The sequence below is a fragment of the Pituophis catenifer genome, unplaced genomic scaffold (assembly GCF_029215685.1).
Source record: "Pituophis catenifer annectens isolate HBS135680 unplaced genomic scaffold, rPitCat1.0.hap2 SCAF_1, whole genome shotgun sequence".
NCBI classification, from domain to species: Eukaryota; Metazoa; Chordata; class Lepidosauria; order Squamata; family Colubridae; genus Pituophis; species Pituophis catenifer.
Genome location: NW_027256881.1, coordinates 247,044,176 through 247,063,130, shown reverse-complemented (window position 1 = coordinate 247,063,130; position 18,955 = coordinate 247,044,176). Strand labels below are relative to the sequence as shown.

At 37.8% G+C, this 18,955-nt stretch overlaps 1 protein-coding gene across 12 annotated transcripts in view; it reads right to left on the bottom strand.

Moving 5' to 3' along the window:
- Window positions 1–18,955, bottom strand: part of TNNT3 (troponin T3, fast skeletal type) — a 53,696-nt gene that overhangs the window by 30,968 nt on the left and 3,773 nt on the right. For 4 of the 12 annotated variants that reach the window (XM_070933149.1, XM_070933141.1, XM_070933132.1 and 1 more), the window contains exons 2-6: window positions 10,692–10,726; window positions 6,603–6,616; window positions 3,453–3,470; window positions 1,681–1,698; window positions 513–530 (exon numbers count right to left, since the gene is read on the bottom strand). In XM_070933149.1, the coding sequence (XP_070789250.1) occupies window positions 513–530; window positions 1,681–1,698; window positions 3,453–3,470; window positions 6,603–6,616; window positions 10,692–10,711 (88 nt within the window). In that variant the 5' untranslated portion in view covers window positions 10,712–10,726. The remainder of the gene's footprint in view (window positions 1–512; window positions 531–1,680; window positions 1,699–3,452; window positions 3,471–6,602; window positions 6,617–10,691; window positions 10,727–18,955) is intronic. The other 8 variants (XM_070933187.1, XM_070933166.1, XM_070933214.1 and 5 more) reach the window with 3 other exon arrangements.

The window sequence follows — 18,955 nt, the reverse complement described above, 5'->3', positions numbered from 1 at the left end:
ATGAATACATAAATGAAAGCTGTCATGCACGGAAAGAAAAAGAAGAATTTAAAACCCCAGTTTATCATTGTTTCATTAGCATTTTCCTTCCTGTATTTCTTGAACATCTGTTATATTGTAATTAGTAGCCATATAAATCAATGGTAAGAACTGTTTGTTCAAAGGAAGGAACATCTAAACTGTATTTATTTAACTAATTGATACAGAATCTCATTTCTTTTATTCCAGACATATGTTAGCTGAAATATCATAAAATCAGAATGAAAGTGACCTTCTCTCCTGTCCTCACTAGCCAACAAGCCCAATGGTCACAGAGTTTGGACTGGAGTTATAATCCAGCAAATCCATAAATAATAAATAGGAAAATTATGCCTTATGAAAATTACAGCTACTTCTGTTTCCTTTTCATTTAATTAGATGGATACTAAATTTAATCACACCCTCCCTTCTTCCGTAATAGTTCCCTATCATCTCCTTTTAAATGCTGAGAACTGAGCAGCATCAACACATACCTTCTTCGTGAGCTTCTTCTGGTGGGAAGCATTGTTAAAAATAGAGAAACAACAAAAGAAAACAATATTATTGTACAGTATTTGTTTATTTGATTAATAATCCATATTTTTTTTATTAGTAACCCACTTCCACCGGGTGGAAAACAAGAAGCATGAAATTAAAATGCTTCTAACTGTGCGAGGAACATGAAATTAAAGGGAGAGGATTTAGAATAATTAAAATATTGTAGGACAGATAAAACAAGTCCTATGCAGAACTGAAATGTTGACTATTTGGCTCTTTTACTTGGATAGGAAGAAAAAGTGAAGTTAAAAAATGCATGTTAAATGCAGGCTTAAAACAAGTTTCCATAATTCAATTGTTTAGTTTATACACTAATATAGTGTCTTTCAAATGCTGAATTCCCAAGAGAAAGTCATTGAGGAAGACTACTATCCAAGTAAGGCAGTGGTGGGGTTTCAATTTGTTTTACTACCAGTTCTGTGGGTGTGGCTTGGTGGGCATGGCATGGCTTGGTGGGCGTGGCTTGGTGGGCGTGGCAGGGGAAGGATACTGTAAAATCTCCATTCCCTCCCCACTCCAGGGGAAGGATACTGCAAAATCCCCATTTCCTCCTGATCAGCTGGGACTTGGGAGGCAGAGAATAGATGGGGGCAGGGCCAGTCAGAATTTTTACTACTGGTTCTCTGAACTACTCAAAATTTCCGCTAGCGGTTCTCCAGAACTGGTCAGAACCTGCTGAAACCCACCTCTGAAGTGAGGTGATTTGGGGTAAGTTCTCAGTGTATCAACTTTTGAAAAAAAAATATTCAAAGGAATGTTCTGGATTCTTCCACTTCATCAGATTGAGGGGGGAAATATCCAGAAAACAAATCTTTACACCAAATACCCCATGCCTTTGCAATACACTGCCCTGAAATGTGTACGCCTCCCCCCACCACACACATGCATACTCCTATCTTCTTGCAGAGCAATTACGCTAAGAGAACATTTGGACATTGAAAGCCACAACGTGAATGATCTTTGATTTTCATGCATACTTTTCCCTGCTCTTTTCCTCCTGTGCCTTTTCTTCTGTCATTTCAGAATTGTTTTGTATAAACAAACATGCACTCTTCTACAAAAGGAGAAAGAGAAAGAGAAAGAAATATAGAAGCCATCACATACCTTCTTCCTGGGCTTCTTCTGATGGTGGTGGTGGTGGGGAATAATGGAACAAGAGGCAAAGATAAAAAGATTAATACACTTAATAGAGCATTAATAGTTGTGAGTTAAGACTAGAGAAATGTAAGGTTAGAGAACATATACCCTGGAAGTGACCACCTTAGAAGAAGACAGATACAGGTTAGGCAAAGATTTAAAACCAGCAACTAAAAGATATAAAGGAAATACCCTCCAGGGAAAGAGGCATGCAGATTATAGAGCCATCTAGTCAAGAGAATATATTTGAAAAAAGAGGGGGAAAAAAGAGAATTAGGAAGAAAAGAAAGCCCTTCAGTGGGAGAAGATGCCTGTATCAGGTTAGCATCCTTGATTATCTCTTTGTAACTGTAATAAAGTGCTGAAGATGGAGTTCAAAAGGTGCCTTTGTTCATTTAGCAAGCACTGGGTTTTTCTTGACCTAGAGCAGAGGTGTCAAACTGGGCTGGATGCATCACGCACAGGCCATGCCCATCCCAGCTTCGCAAAGGGGAAAAATGTCGCAAAACATCACGTGATGGCAACGTGATGCAGCGAGTTTGACACCAGTGACCTAGAGCATCATTTTTCTTGAACTAGAGCAACCATGCAGGGGAATTATTAATAATAGTAATCTTTGTATCATTTATGTTTATGGTGTTTTTCTTATGGTTTTTATATTGAGTTAGGTGTGAGGTAGAGGTCTTGTTTAGCTCCAAGAAAGACTATAATTTCCCTATGTGGGACTCCCACATAGAATTACTGCCTCAGTTCCAGTTTTGTTCTCTGTATTGCCCTATAAAGGTAACAATAATGCACTGTTGAAAACATCCCTGCTTTTTTCATATAGACTGAACATTTCAACCTTGTAAAGACTAGTGTTTCTCAACCTCAGCAACTTTAAGATGTATGGGCTTCCACTCCCAGAATTCCTCAGCCAAAGTGCTGGGGGATTATAAAGGTTTATAGTAAATGGGACACTACTGAAGCCTGCTGTGCCTGAGGAATGGCTTTAGATAAAAGATCAGCTTCTTTTTTTACAGATTCTCCTTGTTTTATAAACTGAGAACAGTGTTTTAGCAACAAATGCCAAGGCATTGCAAGTATTCCCACCTTTAACTGTCTTCACATTTTGTACTTAGTGCACACCAAATGATATTAACTTGATGACATTATTAGAAATTCCATCACCACTTCTATGATTTAGTAACAGTATCATAAACAGTATCATATTCGTATCTTAAACGCTTCATTTAAAATGATTCATGGGTCAAATTCTGGAATGGCAATGGTGACCCTCTGAGAAAGCAAATCTTCTGAATTCCTTCCTCCAAAGAATTGCTATGCAAAAATGTATCAATTCATGAATCAACTCAAAATGATAATCATTTTCCAATTAATTGTACCTACATAGACATTTAATTTAGCAGATTATTAAGATGAAATATTATAATTGGAGTTTCTACTATTAAATTTTGCAATTAAAAATGGCTATAAAATAAATTCAGTTGAATGCACAAAAGAGCAATCCAATAACTACTTGGTCAAGTAGTGCATTGTCACACTCTGATCTTGAGTCTTTAGAATGAAAAACACAGGCCAATTCATAGTAATTGGGTTTGCTTTTTTTCCAGGATTCTAGATCCGTCTTTCACAGGCAGTAGCAAAGAGATAGATGGATGAACAGGCAATGAAAGAACTGATGATCAATGGATCATCAGAGAAAGGAAAGGTTTCATTCCAGGGTAAGTTTCTGTTACCTTCTTCTTCATATTCCTCTGCATGGAGAGAAAAAAAACAAACAAGGAAACAAGAAAAGCAGCAGGATCAAAAACATGGCTTAGTACTGCAACACAAAGACTGACACGGAAGATAAATGCTTGCTGAGGATACAACCAACCTTTCTTACTAAAGAGCAGAAGACAAAAAGCCACCACTTCTTATAATCATAAAAGAAATCAACTTCAGGGGCAATTAAATGCAAACAACAAATAATAATGATACATTTGGTCCATGTAAGAATGAGAGATTTGAATAAGAGTTTGCAGAAGAGACTTTAGATTCAGATCTAAGATTGCAAGATGTAAGAATCCCATTAAAACGACAGCTTATATTTTTCATCGGTTGAAAGAAGAAATTCACTGGCTGACTGGGAGATCCACAGGATGGGTCAAAAAGTCAAAATAGTGGCTGCAACCACACAATTGAAGCCCCATCCTGGTGAATGTCCTTATTGCCTGCTCAACATTACTCTGATACAAGGAAATTCTTGTTTTAACTAAATTCATTAGATTAAGCTTTGCCTATAAAATCATTAAATGTGCAAAACTTGAAAAGACTTTGTTTCCTTCATAAAATGTTTTTCCTTAATTAACATGTGCTCATGTGTTAAAATCAGTGGATTTTTTTCTGTGGGTAGGATCACTGAAAGTATTCTCGTGAACTACTGTTTCAGCAATCTTGAATTCTTATGAATAAATATTGCTGCTGTTATTATGCTGTTATATTAACAGGAATTCTCCATATACACTATATTAGTATAGGCATGGAATGAATAATGGTAATAATATATTTTTGTTCTGATATGATAGAGTCACATGATGATTGCTTAAAAGCTAAGATTCCGTGCTGATATTTCATGAACAAGCTCACCCTACAAAGCTGTTCCTCTGAAATGTTCAAGATGAAATAAAACTTCATCTCAGATTTCTTTAGAGAGATTCTGGTGAATGACCTCTGACCATAGCAGAGAGAAAAGGCAGATGTCTGAGATAGCCATCTTATGCAATGCCAACAAAGTCATTCTTGAGAATTTACACCAATTCTTGACTAGAACCCAGCTGAAGGACAATAAGACAATACATGAGCATAATTCATCTATCAGAAAAAAAACTCTTATGACAAAGTCATGGAAGTAATATAATTTTAAAATGTGGGGAAGGGGTACTGAATTTGCCTTTACCCACCCATTTTTCTTGCATAGAATTATTTCTGGTCATGAAAACTCACTGGGAGCAAAAAAGATGAGGAAATACAATTACAGCAAAAAATATAATTATATGTTACTTTTGTTCACACAAGTTATGCTTTAAATAGCAAGTTAACTTTAATATACCATGTACATTCATTGGTGACAAATGAAGTCAGGAAAAATTCATCCAGCTAAGATATATTATGTATGTTCAGGTTCATCTTCTTTTAAGGACCCCTTAAATAAACCAACTTTCCACTGAGTGCAATCAAAGACTAGCTCTCTAACTGAAATTGTAATCATGTTAAGCAGAAAATAATCCATCCAGTTGAAATCCTTGGGAATTTATTTTATTTGTTTGTATCTAGAGGCTGCTCAACTCCTGATGACTCTGGGCAGCTTATTTTATAAAATAAAAGTAAGCAAAAACAAGAATAACAAATATTCTGAGCATTAGAAGGAATATACACAAATTCCCTCCTACCCACCCACCCCCCAAAAAAATCTTCAAGAAAAAAACTATAGGGGCTCAGCACCAGCCAGGTAAATCTGTCTAGGATGAGTCTTTTAGAAATACAGTATTCCATTAAAGCTTTTTCTAATCCTCTACCCTTATGTACCATGTTGTGCTGGCTAGAGATTATGGGAACTGGAGTTCAGTATCTCTGGAGACCTGCAGAATGGGGAATTTCTCTGTTACATGAGTTGTCAAAGATGTTGGTTTCAGATCCTGCCTCAATACAAATTTCATTCTATATGTATCCTTGGATGTGTTCAAGCAAGAGTTTTGTGATTTCAATATGCCATAAATAGCATCAATTTGAGCAAAAGACTTTTAAAAATGAATGTTATCTATTTCTGATCCAAAGAGAATAAAAGAGCTAATAAAGTCCAAAGTTAATAACATCCAAAGCTAATAAAAGTCCATTTACTTTAGTTTGCAATACAACAAAGTCTGTTTCCAAACATACCATTCACAAATGCAAGACACGAACATAAAATGTGTAATGGAAATGATTAATGTATTTAGTTCATCAATCTTGCTCAAGGAAGACAGACACAAACTAAGCGGTACCTAGTAACCATGCCTAATCTGCTATGCCACAAACATATTTTAAAAGGCTCCCTCACTCTATAATGGGTTACCAACAGATGGCAGCAGCAGCTCTATAACAACAAAGCGGGAAGATAAAAATAACAAGGGCAGAGCGAAGATGGAATAGGATAAGATGTCAATGGTCTGGAAACCCAATCAGATATTGATTTTGTGGTAAATTCAATACAAGCGTGAGGTTTGTACATCTGTGAAAACACTGCTATAAAACTAAAGGCTAACCACAATTATATGTTGTATCGGCTGAACACAGAATCAGAAATATGTCTAAAAAAATACATACAAGCACATACATACCACTGGCTTCGAAATTAAGGGACCTTGGAGCCCAAGACATTTGGAAATTCTTTTTGGAGCTTTCAAATACCATACATGATGCCTTTCAAGGCGGGGAGAGGGATAGGGCTCAATTTCCACCCTCCCCACAAGCGTGGAAAAGAATATTTACTTTTAGGGGCCGTTGGACCTGAACTAGGTAACTTGATGAGGCTTATCTTAGGCAACAACTAGTAAGAGCTATTGTGGAAAAAAGCCACAAAAGGGAGATGAGGAACAGGCTGTCACTGTTTCCTGAATACCCTTTTTTGAATGGTTCTTATTTCTCAGTGATCTAAAACTCAGCGGACAACAGGTGGAATAAGGGAGCATGAGAGATCTATTTAATTTTAAAAATGATCTCCACTGTATAAATCATGGCAACTCAATTAAAAATTAAAGTGTGTCTAACTGGTCAAACTTTGTTAACTTCAAAACCACTATGAGTCATGAAATTAAATTGGAACAATGAGCTATTTTATAGCATATACATATAAGTAATTTACTCACCCTCTACTTGTTCACTGTAAGAAAGCAAACAGAAAGAAAAAGAAAAGAAATCAGATTAAATTCGCCTGTTTAGATCAGAAGTAAGACAAACTACCATGAAATCTAATCCTGGGAAACTATAGGTTTTTTTACATTTTAGTTATTACAGTACTTGCTTTTTAGATAGTTAATCTGGTCATTCCCCAAATGTTAACCCTTCAGTTGTGTATATCTGCAAACTTGTACACAGTGAAGGTTCAATGTTGTATACCCAAGACATTTGAAATATCCTGAGTTTGGAAAAGCCAATCCATATTTCCAACAGAAATATTCAACTTAGCTTTCAGAAATTGTCATCTTGAGAAAGTTTGTTCTCATGCTTGAATCATTATTCTGAGCTCAATTTTGTTAAGATGCTTCAGGTTTCTCTCCAAAATCCAATTTTGTGAGCCAGTTCCACCTTCACCTTCATTATCCCTCTGCCATTAACTAATATGTGGTCCTCTTGGATAACATCACTTCAGCTACCAAGGTTAGACTCTACAAAATTGTTTTCTTCTATCACTGTAAGTCAATCGAAGCTCCTGAGCTACATCAATAGTGTTTTCATAGTTACAGAGTATTATCTTTGTTCCATGTTCTTGTTATTTATAAGAGGGGAACATCAGTAGATTCCATTTTATCTGCAGAAATAGGAATTGAAGCCCTTAGAAATATTAAGAATTAAGAAAAATAACTGAAAACAAAGATAAATATTTTTTGCAATTATTGAGTAAAAAGCATGTTTCAACAGGTCCACTTTTCCTGATTAGTACATGTCATATTATTTTAGATTAGATTAGATTAGATTAGATTAGATTAGATTAGATTAGATTAGATTAGGTCCTCCCTTAACATCCTGTTTCAGATATTGTGTGCCATCAAGTCAGTGTTAACTCCCAGAAATCACATAAACAGATTTATTCTTTTCAGGAAGATCTATCCTCATGTGATCCTTTGGTCTTCCCCCAGTGTGTCCATTACTACTATAATTGAGTCCATTCACTTTGCTGCTTGTCTTTTTTTCTTCTTCTTTTTTTCTTCCATATTTCCCAGCATTTTAGACTTTTCAAGATGATCTGGATAATTTTACCATGGCCATGCCACTTTTACCACTCTGATGGCCACTGAGTCAGAGTTGCTAAAATAATTTGTTTAGAACCTTTACTGATTCTTCTTCTGTTATTTGCCATATTTCTATAGATATTCCATTCCCAATAGCCTTCTAACTTAGTAAGGACCAGACTTCACATAATGGTTTTTGTAAGTAGGAAATATCTTTTAAGGTATCTTGGAAATTGACATCTCTGCTGTGCAGAATTTTAATGCATTTCTTCTACCATTGTTTGAATTAGTTACTATTTGTCCACTGGAATTTTTAGCATAATGATTTGAGGTTGAAACCACCTTCTGAGTTTGGAGATGCTTTGAAAAACTTCTCTGTGTTTGTTTCCATCAGCAACATCTTTGCAGATGACACTGTAGATTGTTTCTTGTCTCTTCTGAAATTTTTTATTAAGTTCCTTCGGGAGATCATTGCCTTTGTTGCCTTTGTCTTCTCTTTTCTTCTTGGCAATTTCCACCATTTCTGTTGACATTCAGTTTGTTTCTTTTTTTTCTTAGTATTTGGAAGGTTTTTTTCACATTCATCCTTCACAACTTTTTTCATTTCATGCCACAGTTTTTCTGTGGTTCTCTTTCAGTGGAGTTCAAAGCAATTCCCAATGTTCTCCTTTATGGTCAAGATCACACAATGGAAATAGTTTGATTTTCTTCTTCCACTTTAGCTTGATTTGGAATTTGCACATGAACTGTTTGTGATCTGTTCCACAGTTAGCCTCTTGCCTTATTTTTGCTGTTAAAAACTTGTCCATCTTTTTTGCACAAATAAAATAGTCAATTTGAAATCTCCGTAATCCACCTGGTAAAGTCCACATTGTTTTGGTTGTTGGAAGACTTCTTAGTAATACACTTATTAAGAACACAAGGATACATCTGTTGTGGCTCCGTTGCCTGAGCCTGGGCTATCGACAGATACAGACTCTCAGAGTGAGGGAGAGGAGTTGGCAAGGCCTCCCTCTCCAGGACCCTCCTCTCTGGCAATGCCTCTGGAGGACACTGAAGACCAAGAGATAGGCCCAGAGCCAAGCACGTCCCCACAGCCACAGGTGGACAGCGACGAAGGAGATAAGTGCTGGCTGGATCCTCGACAGCAGTGCAGGGAGAAGTGTGTGCAGCAGAGGGGAAGGCGTGCCAGAGATTAGCTGAGTCACTGGACCACACCCCACAGGGTATAAATGTGGGTGTGGTGGCCGGTTCAGTTTGTGACGAGCAAAAACTAGAAATAATCCATGATCTCTGCGTTACTGGACTTCTGCCTGCCTTGTCGGACTGCATTTGGACTAATCCTTGTATTGCTGAAACTTTGCCTGCTTTGTCGGAATGCTTGCAGTCTAATCTTTGTTTTGTGTGAGTAAAGTCTGAATTGGCAGCTAGCCACTGGGTTGCTGCCAGCTTTATCTTCAAAGACTTTGTCGTGTGGCTTAATTAACTCCGGGCCGTCTGTGGGGATGCGTGTGTGGGACGGGGACAGAACAACATCCTCACTTTGCATCTGATCAGTTAAAATTAGAATGCTTTCTATTTGCTTTCTTATATACAGGTATGCATACATGCATACATACATATGTGTGTGTGTGTGTGTAAAATACATATACATATTGTCATGGCACCGTTGGAGCCTGAGTCCGTGGAGGAGGATGAGCCGGAGCTGGAGCCAATGGAGGTTGAGAAGGCAGCCCAGGTCCCTCAGGCTTGGGACGGCTTGCCAGCAGGGAGGAACAGGGGCAGGACGACCAAGATATGGGGAAAGAGAGAGCAGGCAATGGAGATGAGGAGCAACGGAACTCAGACGATGAGCAAGGACCGCCCCCTCCTGTTCCCCGTGTACAGAGAGTGGAGAAGAGAACAGCGCAGGCCAACCCGATGACTCAGGATGGGAGCGTCCCACTCCTCTTCACAAGGCACATCTGGGGACTGAGACTTAAGGAGACACTGTGGGGAGGGGCGCCTGTCGGGAACAAGTGCTGAATTTGTGGAGTTTGTGTGGAGTTTGCTAGACTTCTTGCCTCATCATTGCCTTGTTCCTTTGCTTCGTAGACTCATTTCATTGTTCCTTTGCTTCATGGACTCATTGCTTTGTTCCTTTGCTTGTGGAATCATTGCTTTGTTCCTTTGCTTGTGGAATCATTGCTTTGTTCCTTTGCTTCATTGGACTTCTGGCATTGAAGCCATTGTTCTAACAGCGTTTTGCTGGACTGCTCGCAGCCAGAGGCTGCTGGACGTGCGTGTGAGCACTTTGTTCCAGGAGTTGCCATAAACGTGGGTGCTTTTGGGGGAAAGTTGGAGCAATAAAGTTTGAATTATCAGCTGGCTCCGTGCCTTGCCCTGGGTCATCACACATATATCTATACCTATCTATCTATTCAGATATGCAAAATTATATATACATAATCACATTGTCTCCTCCAAAATTTATTTTGATTTATATGCCGCCCTTCTCCGGAGACCCAGGGCGGCTTACAGTGCGTTAAGCAATAGCCTTCATACTTTTGTATATTTTATACAAAGTCAGCTTATTACCCCCACAAACTGGGTCCTCAATTTACCTACCTTAGAAAGGATGGAAGGCTGAGTCAACCTTGAGCCTGGTAAGATTCGAACTTACTTTAATTGCAGACAGCTGTGTTAAATTACAGTGCCTTGTCTGCAGAGCTATCCAGGCTCTGTTAAGAAGTTACATTCTGCACTTATACAAGCAATATATATATATATATATATATATTAATAAAATTACATTTGATAGAAGGCTAAATGCTATTTTTTTTTCTTTTTGGACATTTGAATCAAGCATCTGTGATACATTAACCTACTTGATTATTTAACACCTTGGTTCATTGTCTTTGGAACAGAATTTTGATCCTTGTACATATGAAAACTGGCTCTACCAAAAAATCCCAACCAGCAAGGACCCTTATAAATGAATTAACAATCACATCTCTTTCTACTTACACTTCTTCGGTGTCAGACATTTTGGCAGAAGGGTTCTGGATGAAAAAAACAAATAAAGGCCAGAGTCAGTCTCAGTGCATACACTTATAATAATTTATTTATGCAAAGATGGCAGTTTAATTAATTGAAAGCACTTTTTTCTTTTAAAAAAATAGTACATTCATAAACTTTAAATATTCTACAAAGCACAAAGCTAGTTTGAAGCAGGACCTTAATTCTTACTCCTCTATATTTTATAACGTTGATCTCCCGGTCAAGATAAAATACTAGAAACTCTCCCCTTCAACCTCACCCAATTGGATTCAAACCCAAGCAGATATTATTAGGTTCAGTGGAAAAAAATTCAACCTACAACATGCCCTATGCATAAACAGGCTCTTAAATCATGCCAAAGTTATGTTTGATAAAGTGGAACATTCCATGAGACTAGCCTTCTGCCATCTGGTACCTCCAGATGTGCTTGATTATGACTTCCGTAATTCTCAACAAATATATCCAATGACTGGTTTGATTGAGAATTAGGAAAATTCCAGATAAACCTGGAATCTAACCTCTAGAATACCAGGCTGAAGATTGGTGCTTTAGACCCTCTGAGCTACCATGCCAACCCTACCAACAAGAAAACAGTCTAGTATTATTTAATTATCCACACATTATTTTCTTATTAATAAGTACCAAGATTGATTATTCCTAATGCTACCAAACAAAAGACATTGGGGAGCTAGTCCCTTACTTTTTTCTTAACTTTTTCTCCTATGAAGTAAAATAAAAAACAGTTATGGAAGGGTTGCAAATGGTTGAACCCTCATAACAGTGTGTGAATGCAACAAGGCAGTTTTCTAGGAGCATCTATGTTTATATAGGTGGTTTGTAATTTATTTACTTACTTATCAAATTTATCTCATTCATAGAGCAGCCCCTTGTGATACATAATACTATATAGCTTCATGAGGTTTTTTTCCCCCCTTACAGTTAGTCCTCGATTTACAACAGTTTGTTTAGTGACTGTTCAAAGTTACAACGGCACTGAAAAACGTGACTTGTGACCGTTTTTCAGTTATGACCTTAGCAGCATCCCCATAATCACATGATCAAAATTCAGGTGCTTGGCGACTGACTCATATTTATGACGGTTGCAGTGTCCCGTGGTCATGTGATCACCTTTTGTGACCTGCTGACAGGCAAAGTCAATGGGGAAACCAGATTCACTTAACAGCCAGGTTACTAAATTATCAACTGCAGTGACTCACTTAGCAACTGTGGCAAGAAAGATCGTAAAATGGGGCAAAACTCACTGAACAAACGTCTCACTTAACTACCGAAATTTTGGGCCCCATTGTGGTCATAAGTCAAGAACTACCTGCATTTATCTTCCTGAGAATTGAAACTGCAAGTTGATGGGATTGATTTGACATTTTATCCCTGGCCTAAATACAGTATTTTACTAACTAGGTCACATAGACAAAGTATGCATAAAGTATGTATATACCATGCCGAGACCCACCCTCAGTTTCCCATACACAGAGTAGTTGTTATGGTTACCAAACTTGTATTCATACCAAGACAAATATGACCAGATCAGCTGCATCTGTACTTACGATAAAAAAAATGCCAGAAATTACAAGGCTATTTAAGTAATATTATCCCACATGTCCTTAAATTTACAACAGCTTTCATACCACAGGCTATGAAAATCAGGAGGAATTTTTACTCTCACTAATAGCATAGATTATCTACCGAACATGGCTTTGTTTTACAAAAGACAAGCAAAATGTCCTCTCTTTGTTTAGGAAACTAAATTCTAGACCCTTTTGGCTTACGTTTTACCTCAAAGAACAGGAATTCTTGTCTACTTTGTGCAAAGCAAACTTTTGCATCTCAGATGAGGATGGCAACCACAAAAGCTGAATTTCTTGGGAGACATAAATAATTTGCAGAATGATTTCTGAAGGGTTCAAAAACCTCAAGGAGGTCACTGGTAGGTTTTATAGGAATATTTCTTCTGACACCCACCAAAGACCTTGAGGGACGAAGCTTTAATTAGAAAACACAAAGCTGCTCCCAAGGAAATCCAAGCCTGGTCTTAACTTAATTACTCAGCTGATACTTGAGAGGACTCTTGAAGGAGCAGCAGATGGATGGATGTCCCAAAGAACATCTGCAGCTTACAAGGTTTCTATTTTAGAACATCAAGGATTCCTGGAGGCAATTGCCCTGCCATATAAGGGATAGTACATGACTCCAAGTGACAAAACGTAATGGTACAATGTACCATAAACACCAAAAAGGCTGTGTGTTTACTTGGGGATTTTTTGTACAACATTTTGAAGTTCCAGGTGTTCCAATCATAAATAACTAAAAAAAAGTCAAGGAAGGTATTATTTGTAGTTTAAGAGGACAGGGCAGGCCCATTTCATACAGAAAATATTTTTTACAAAAATCAAAAGTGCCACTAATACTGTTTTTACCCATAAAAAGATTCTTAATTTTTTCCTGTCACTTTGATCATATCCGTGGATCAAATTTATTTTCCAAATTGAATTAGGTACTCCAAAATGTATAAACTGATTCAAATCAGTTTGAATTCAATGAGTAAATAAAGACATGAAGCTATCCAAACTCATCCATACTCATGTAAATCTATAGAACCTGAAAGCTACTTTAGATAGCTGAAAAAAAGTGGTGATTGCTACTAATGTTGGAACAGTATTAAAAATTGGCCAATAATTTGTGTCAACTGATGTTATTACTATAATAATGCAGTGATGAATAGTGCAGTGATGCAAACCTTTCTTGCCCACACTGTAGAGGAGGGTAAGGTCAAGCTGAAATCTAATATTAATGATATTTCATTTACATTTAAACTGTATTAATACTGAAAGAAATATTCTTCTAATATTTAGTGATTTAAAGCTTCTACCCCTCTATAATATTAACATTATAAATTTAGGGTCTCTTGGGTCACATTTAAGCAGGGGTGAAATGCTCCCAGTTCGGACCGGATCACCCGATCCGATAGCGATGGCGGCGGGTGGTTCGGAGAACCGGTAGCAAAAATCCCTGCGCCCGCCCACCATGCCCAGCTGAGCCGCACAATCATCAGAGGCTTTTTTTTTTAATTTTAAAAGCATTTTTTCTACAACCTCTTCCACCGAAAAAATGCTTTTAAAAGTTAAAAAAAAGCCTCTGATGATCGCGCGGCTCAGCTGGGATTGTCAGAGGCTTTTCAAAGCATTTTTTTCTGCAACCTCTTCGGCCAAAGAGGTAGTTAAGAAAATGCTTTGAAAAACCTCTGATGATCCCAGCTGAGTTGCCGAAGAGGTTGTAGAAAAAATGCTTTGAAATTTTTTTTTTTTAAAAAAGTTGGCCACACCCACCCAGTCACATTACACACACCCCACCAAGCCACGCCCACAGAACCGGTAGTAACAAATTTTACATTTCACCCCTGCATTTAAGGCTTTCAGAAGTCCCATGTGGCCTAGGAATCGTAGGCTGTTCACTTGTGGACTGTGGGCTCATGTTCCTCAACCTTCCTGATGCTAAGTCAGCAACACAAATCATTTCAAGATTATTTTATACTTTGTAGGTTTGTGTGCAAAGTGGAGGCAGAAACAAAATGTGCATCATGATGTCAAGACACATGTTCTGTCTGTGTCTTTTTTGTTTCTTTTTGTCATAGTGGTTTGTATTAGACTCCTATATTTTAACAGTAATAGTAACAGAGTTGGAAGAGACCTTGGAGGTCATCTAGCTCATGCAGAAGACCTATACTAGGGATTTGAAGTGCCGAATTGCCGACCTTTCTGATCGACAAGCTCAGGGTCTTAGCCACTGAGCCACCTCGTGGCAATATGTTAATAGAAAATAAATGGAGATTTTGCAACTCTATTATAAACCTTTTAAAGATACATCTAAAATAAGTAACAGTGGGTTTTCAAGTAGTCATTATGATAACCTTTAGTGTTCTTATTTTACTGACATGTCATGGAAAAGATCCCATCTGGAGTCTGAGTACTATACTTGTATATAAACTGATCATTTCCAAAAACACTAGCTTTGAGAACATTTGGTCCTAGAATTACTCTCCGGGACAATATGGTATTGGATCAGAATCACACTACTTACAGCAGTTTAAAAATAGTCCTATAGGCTTAAGCTACTGTGGTTTTTTTTTTTTTTTTTTTTTTTTTTTTAATTTGATTTATATGCCGCCCTTCTCCGAAGACTCAGGGCGGCTTACAATGTGCTCAGCAATAGCCTTCATCCTTTTGTATATTTATACAAAGTCAGCTTATTGCCCCCACAAACTGGGTCCTCATTTCACCTACCTTAGAAAGGATGGAAGGCTGAGTCAACCTTGAGCCTTGGCGAGATTCGAACCCTGCAGTAATTGCAGGCAGCTGGTCTTAAGCAGCTTAATAACAGGGTGCCTTAAACCCTTGTACTACCAAGGCTCTATGGTTCTATGGTTGACATATTTGGGGAGAAAAAGTTGGCATCTCTAAATCATTACCTAATATGGGGACTTCAATCTCTCTCCTGAATGGACCAGCTTTGACCTCAGACTTTGAAAATGGAAGGTTCTCTGAACAGCAATATAATACAAAGAGAAGTGACAAGTTTGCAAGGACTCCTCCAGATGTGGCAGACCTGCAATTGGGAGTTCCTGGGAATAAAAACTATGACAGCAAGGGCATAATCTCATGTTTAAGACACATAAGTGTCCCAATCCAAAATGTCTTAACTTTTTATTATCCTTTAAAAATGCTTATGTGGATTTGTAAGGTTCTGAGACAAGCATAAAGGCACAAAAAATCTTTTGGTACCTTTTGCTAACTTGTATGGCTTTCCTTCTGTTTAATAAACATCCTCCACAATTGTGTTTTCCCCTTCCATCAGATTGGTAGGTGTAGTTCAAGATAACCTGGGGAAAGCTGGTTTATTGTGTCTTGTGCCTCACATAATAGCCACTGCAGAGGCACTCAGCAGAATCTGGCTAAATTAGCCAAGATGTTCTAATGGGGGATTAGCAGATGGTCATTAACCAACTTTAATATACCAAACCAGAATTCAAATGCCTAATAAATATTAGTTTAAAAAGACATACATACAGAAGCCCCCTGATTCAGCCATTGTTGATATGCTGGGTCATAATGCCACTTTCTTAAACTTATTAAATTGCTGAAGGTACACATGACCGCAGCACTGCCACAGTGTGCAGATGTGAGAAATAGAGACTCCAGAGAACTTTCTATTCTCAGTGAAAAATATTCCATTCGCACAGAATGAATGAGGGGCACTTTGATCTAATGGTTAAGGCACCAGTCTAAAACCAAGTGGCAGTGAGCTGTAGTCTCATGTAGGCATGAAAGCCAGCTGGGGTGATTTTGGGCCAGTCATTCTTTCTTAGCCCAACTCACCTCACTGTGTTGTTGTCATGGAGAAAATAGCAAGATTTTCTGGCCTATAAAAATGTAGGGTCAATTCAAGACACTTTCCTGCTAGAGTCAAATGCCTCCTCACCTTGCCTTCAAGTCCAAGTTCATAGAAACCTCAACCTATAAAACTTCTGAAGATGAAAATCCCATGGACAGTTCTTCAGCACAGTGAAAATACGGTAACAACTTCAGTAATGAAGAATTTCCTGTCTAAATTGACTGCCTAAGAGGTAGTCTCTGCCTAATGGTAAAATTGACCATATGGACTTCATAAACATGTTTTACTCTGACAAAATAAATCTGAAAGGAGATTAGTCTTCTGATTTCAAGTCAGGTGAATTGCCAATCTCTATCATTATGACAGTATGGCTGCCTGCCTGCCACATTGACATTATTTTTGTTGATTCTGATGGAAAATAGCTGTCCATCCCAGTAACATCATCACACAGTCAATCATATTCAATGACATGAAAATATTTCTCAGTTTCATGTTAACTGAAAGCCAGCAGAAGCCAATGTTTCAAATATTAAAGCTGTAAATCATCTGAACTGAAATAAGTTGTCAACCTGAGTTTCCAAAAAAAAAGTATCTTTAGGAAATATTTCAATTCAAGTCTAGTCTGGCTTTTTTTCTAGACAAACTTGTTCTCCATAGCGTTCAGCAAGCTGAGTTTGTACAACTGCCCAAATCCAATCAGCATCTAGATCAGGGGTGTCAAACTTGCATCATCATGGCGCCGTCACGTGACATATCATGCAGTGGTGGGTTTCAAAATATTTTACTACCAGTTCTGTGGGCATGGCTTGGTGGGCGTGGCATGACTTGATGGGCGTGGCAGGGGAAGGATACTGTAAAATCTCCATTCCCACCCCACTCCAGGGGAAGGTTACTACAAAATCCCCATTTCCTCCCAATCAGCTGGGACTTGGGAGGCAGAGAATAGATGGGGGCAGGGCCAGTCAGAATTTTTACTACTGGTTCTCCGAACTACTCAAAATTTCCGCTACCGGTTCTCCAGAACTGGTCAGAACCTGCTGAAACCCACCTCTGGTATCATGACTTTTTTCTCCTTCGCTAAACTGGGCGTGGGTGTGGGCCACGAGTTTGACAGCCCTTCTCTAGATGGTAGCAAAAAGATTTTGTTTGTTTTTCTGATCATAAAGCTTTCTTAATTCATTTTAGTATTGTCTCTTATGCAAGTGCAACTCTCTTGGTTAATTAATGGTTGAGTGTGTTGTGTGAACAATCATAGTTATTAAGCCACTTTCTTTTCTTTTCTTTTCTTTTTTTAGTTGGAAAGGAAAGGCAATCTATCTTGATTTAATTTGTTTCTTTCTAGGGTTGTTTCTTGAAACATTTAACAGTATAAAATCCTGTATGTCTAAATGAAAGTTAAAAAAACAAATGTCTTATCTTCACATAGTTCAAATAATATTTCAATATTCAGTGGGGGGTTTTTGGTCAATGAAATAGGATGATAATGATGATGATACCCATTTGTTCAACTCTTGGCAATTCTATGAGCATCATTATACTTTGTAAAAGACTGTATAAAAAACTTAGCTGTGATAAGCCTTGGAAGTATAACAATCCAAAACACGAACTGCCACACAAGCTAATAAAATCACAGGCTATAGCCAAATGACCTGGGGTTATTCAGGTGATACAGATAATCACTATCTCAGATATACTCATGTAATATAAGACTGTGCTGAACTGGATGAAGATCATTGGGTGCCCAGGAATGGATAGCTCAATCCTACTCAACTCAATCTCATAGGTATGAGTTTTTGTCTCAATGAACTGTATTGACTTCAACAAAGTATTGTCTTTCCTTTCCCCTTCAGAGAAATCCTTCTCCATAACAACCCATCATAACATTTTAATCTAGAGCAGGATGACACATAAGGCATACATTATTTTGGTTGAGAAATCATGCTGGGGAGAAAAAACATCAGGAAAACTAGGATCATTTGATAAACATTGGAACTGTATGGATGCCCTTTCCTTTTATCCTCCAGCGATATTATGGTTAACTAAAAATGCAGTAGATGTACCCTAGATAGAAACACTTCTTTAGAAGCATTAATTTCCTTCTTAGTACAATTGCAAAGACTTCAGCTGAGTTCTAGCATTGAACCCAGGTTCCAGGTCATGTCTATGCTCTTTGTTGAAATATAGCAACTTTATTTATCAACTGAGATTATGTAAATCCTGAACCTTTGTGAATTATTTTTTTAAATGTCCTAAACCAGTCTGTGCTCCGTGTGTGTGTGTGTGTGTGTATGTGTTTGTGTATCTATCTAGCTATCATCTCTCTCTCTCTCTCCCTCCCTCCCTCCCTCTCCTATCATCTATCTATGTATCTATGTATGTATGTATGTATGTATGTATGTATGTATGTATGTATCTATCTATCTATCTATCTATCTATCTATCTATCTATCTATCTATGTTATCTATCTATAAAAATAGGGATTTGATTTTTTCCTTGTTTGCATCATGGTAGTTTTCTTACGGTGTTTAACATTCTTGATTAAAAAAAAAACAAGTTTTTAAATATTGTTTTTGTGAAAGGTTCAGATCCCCCTCAAATATCTTCATGTCAAGGCCGAGCCAAGGAACAAGGAACTCAAACAATGTAGTGGTACCAATGAAATAGATAAATCCAAATCTCCTTCCCAGTGCTGTCCCCAAATAGTTTTCAGATCCAGGATGATCATATATTGTAACTATCTGCAAATGGTTCTTATGGTATTTTTTGAGTCATTGCCAGCCCCATCATCAGAACTTTTTGAGGGAATCAGTTTCAGTGATTGAAA